The sequence below is a fragment of the Bison bison genome, unplaced genomic scaffold (assembly GCF_000754665.1).
Source record: "Bison bison bison isolate TAMUID 2011002044 unplaced genomic scaffold, Bison_UMD1.0 scf7180017864371, whole genome shotgun sequence".
Taxonomy (NCBI): domain Eukaryota; kingdom Metazoa; phylum Chordata; class Mammalia; order Artiodactyla; family Bovidae; genus Bison; species Bison bison.
In genome coordinates this window covers 10,059,839-10,060,062 of record NW_011494943.1, presented here as the reverse complement: position 1 = coordinate 10,060,062, position 224 = coordinate 10,059,839, and the positions used below count along the sequence as shown (strand labels likewise).

Here is a 224-nt window from a genome sequence, read left to right as displayed (position 1 = left end):
GGTGGGAGCCCCTCCCCTGCCCTGTCGCCCCCCCACCCCCCTCCCTGTGCTCACCTCCCCAGTTACGGCAGAGTCTACGCGGCTGCTGACCCCTACCACCACACCATCGGCCCCGCGGCAACCTATAGCATTGGAACCATGGTAAGGAGGCCCGGGCCGGGCTGAGGCTGGGGCAGGCGGGCAGGCCCTTAGGGAAACGCCCCAGACCTCGGCCTGGTGCCTAG

General features: G+C 70.1%; 1 protein-coding gene across 1 annotated transcript in view; it reads left to right on the top strand.

Moving 5' to 3' along the window:
- RBFOX3 (RNA binding protein, fox-1 homolog (C. elegans) 3) overlaps positions 1-224 on the top strand; it is a 330,137-nt gene that overhangs the window by 325,146 nt on the left and 4,767 nt on the right. The window contains 1 exon segment of the mRNA XM_010856521.1: positions 63-141. Coding sequence (XP_010854823.1) covers positions 63-141 — 79 coding nt within the window.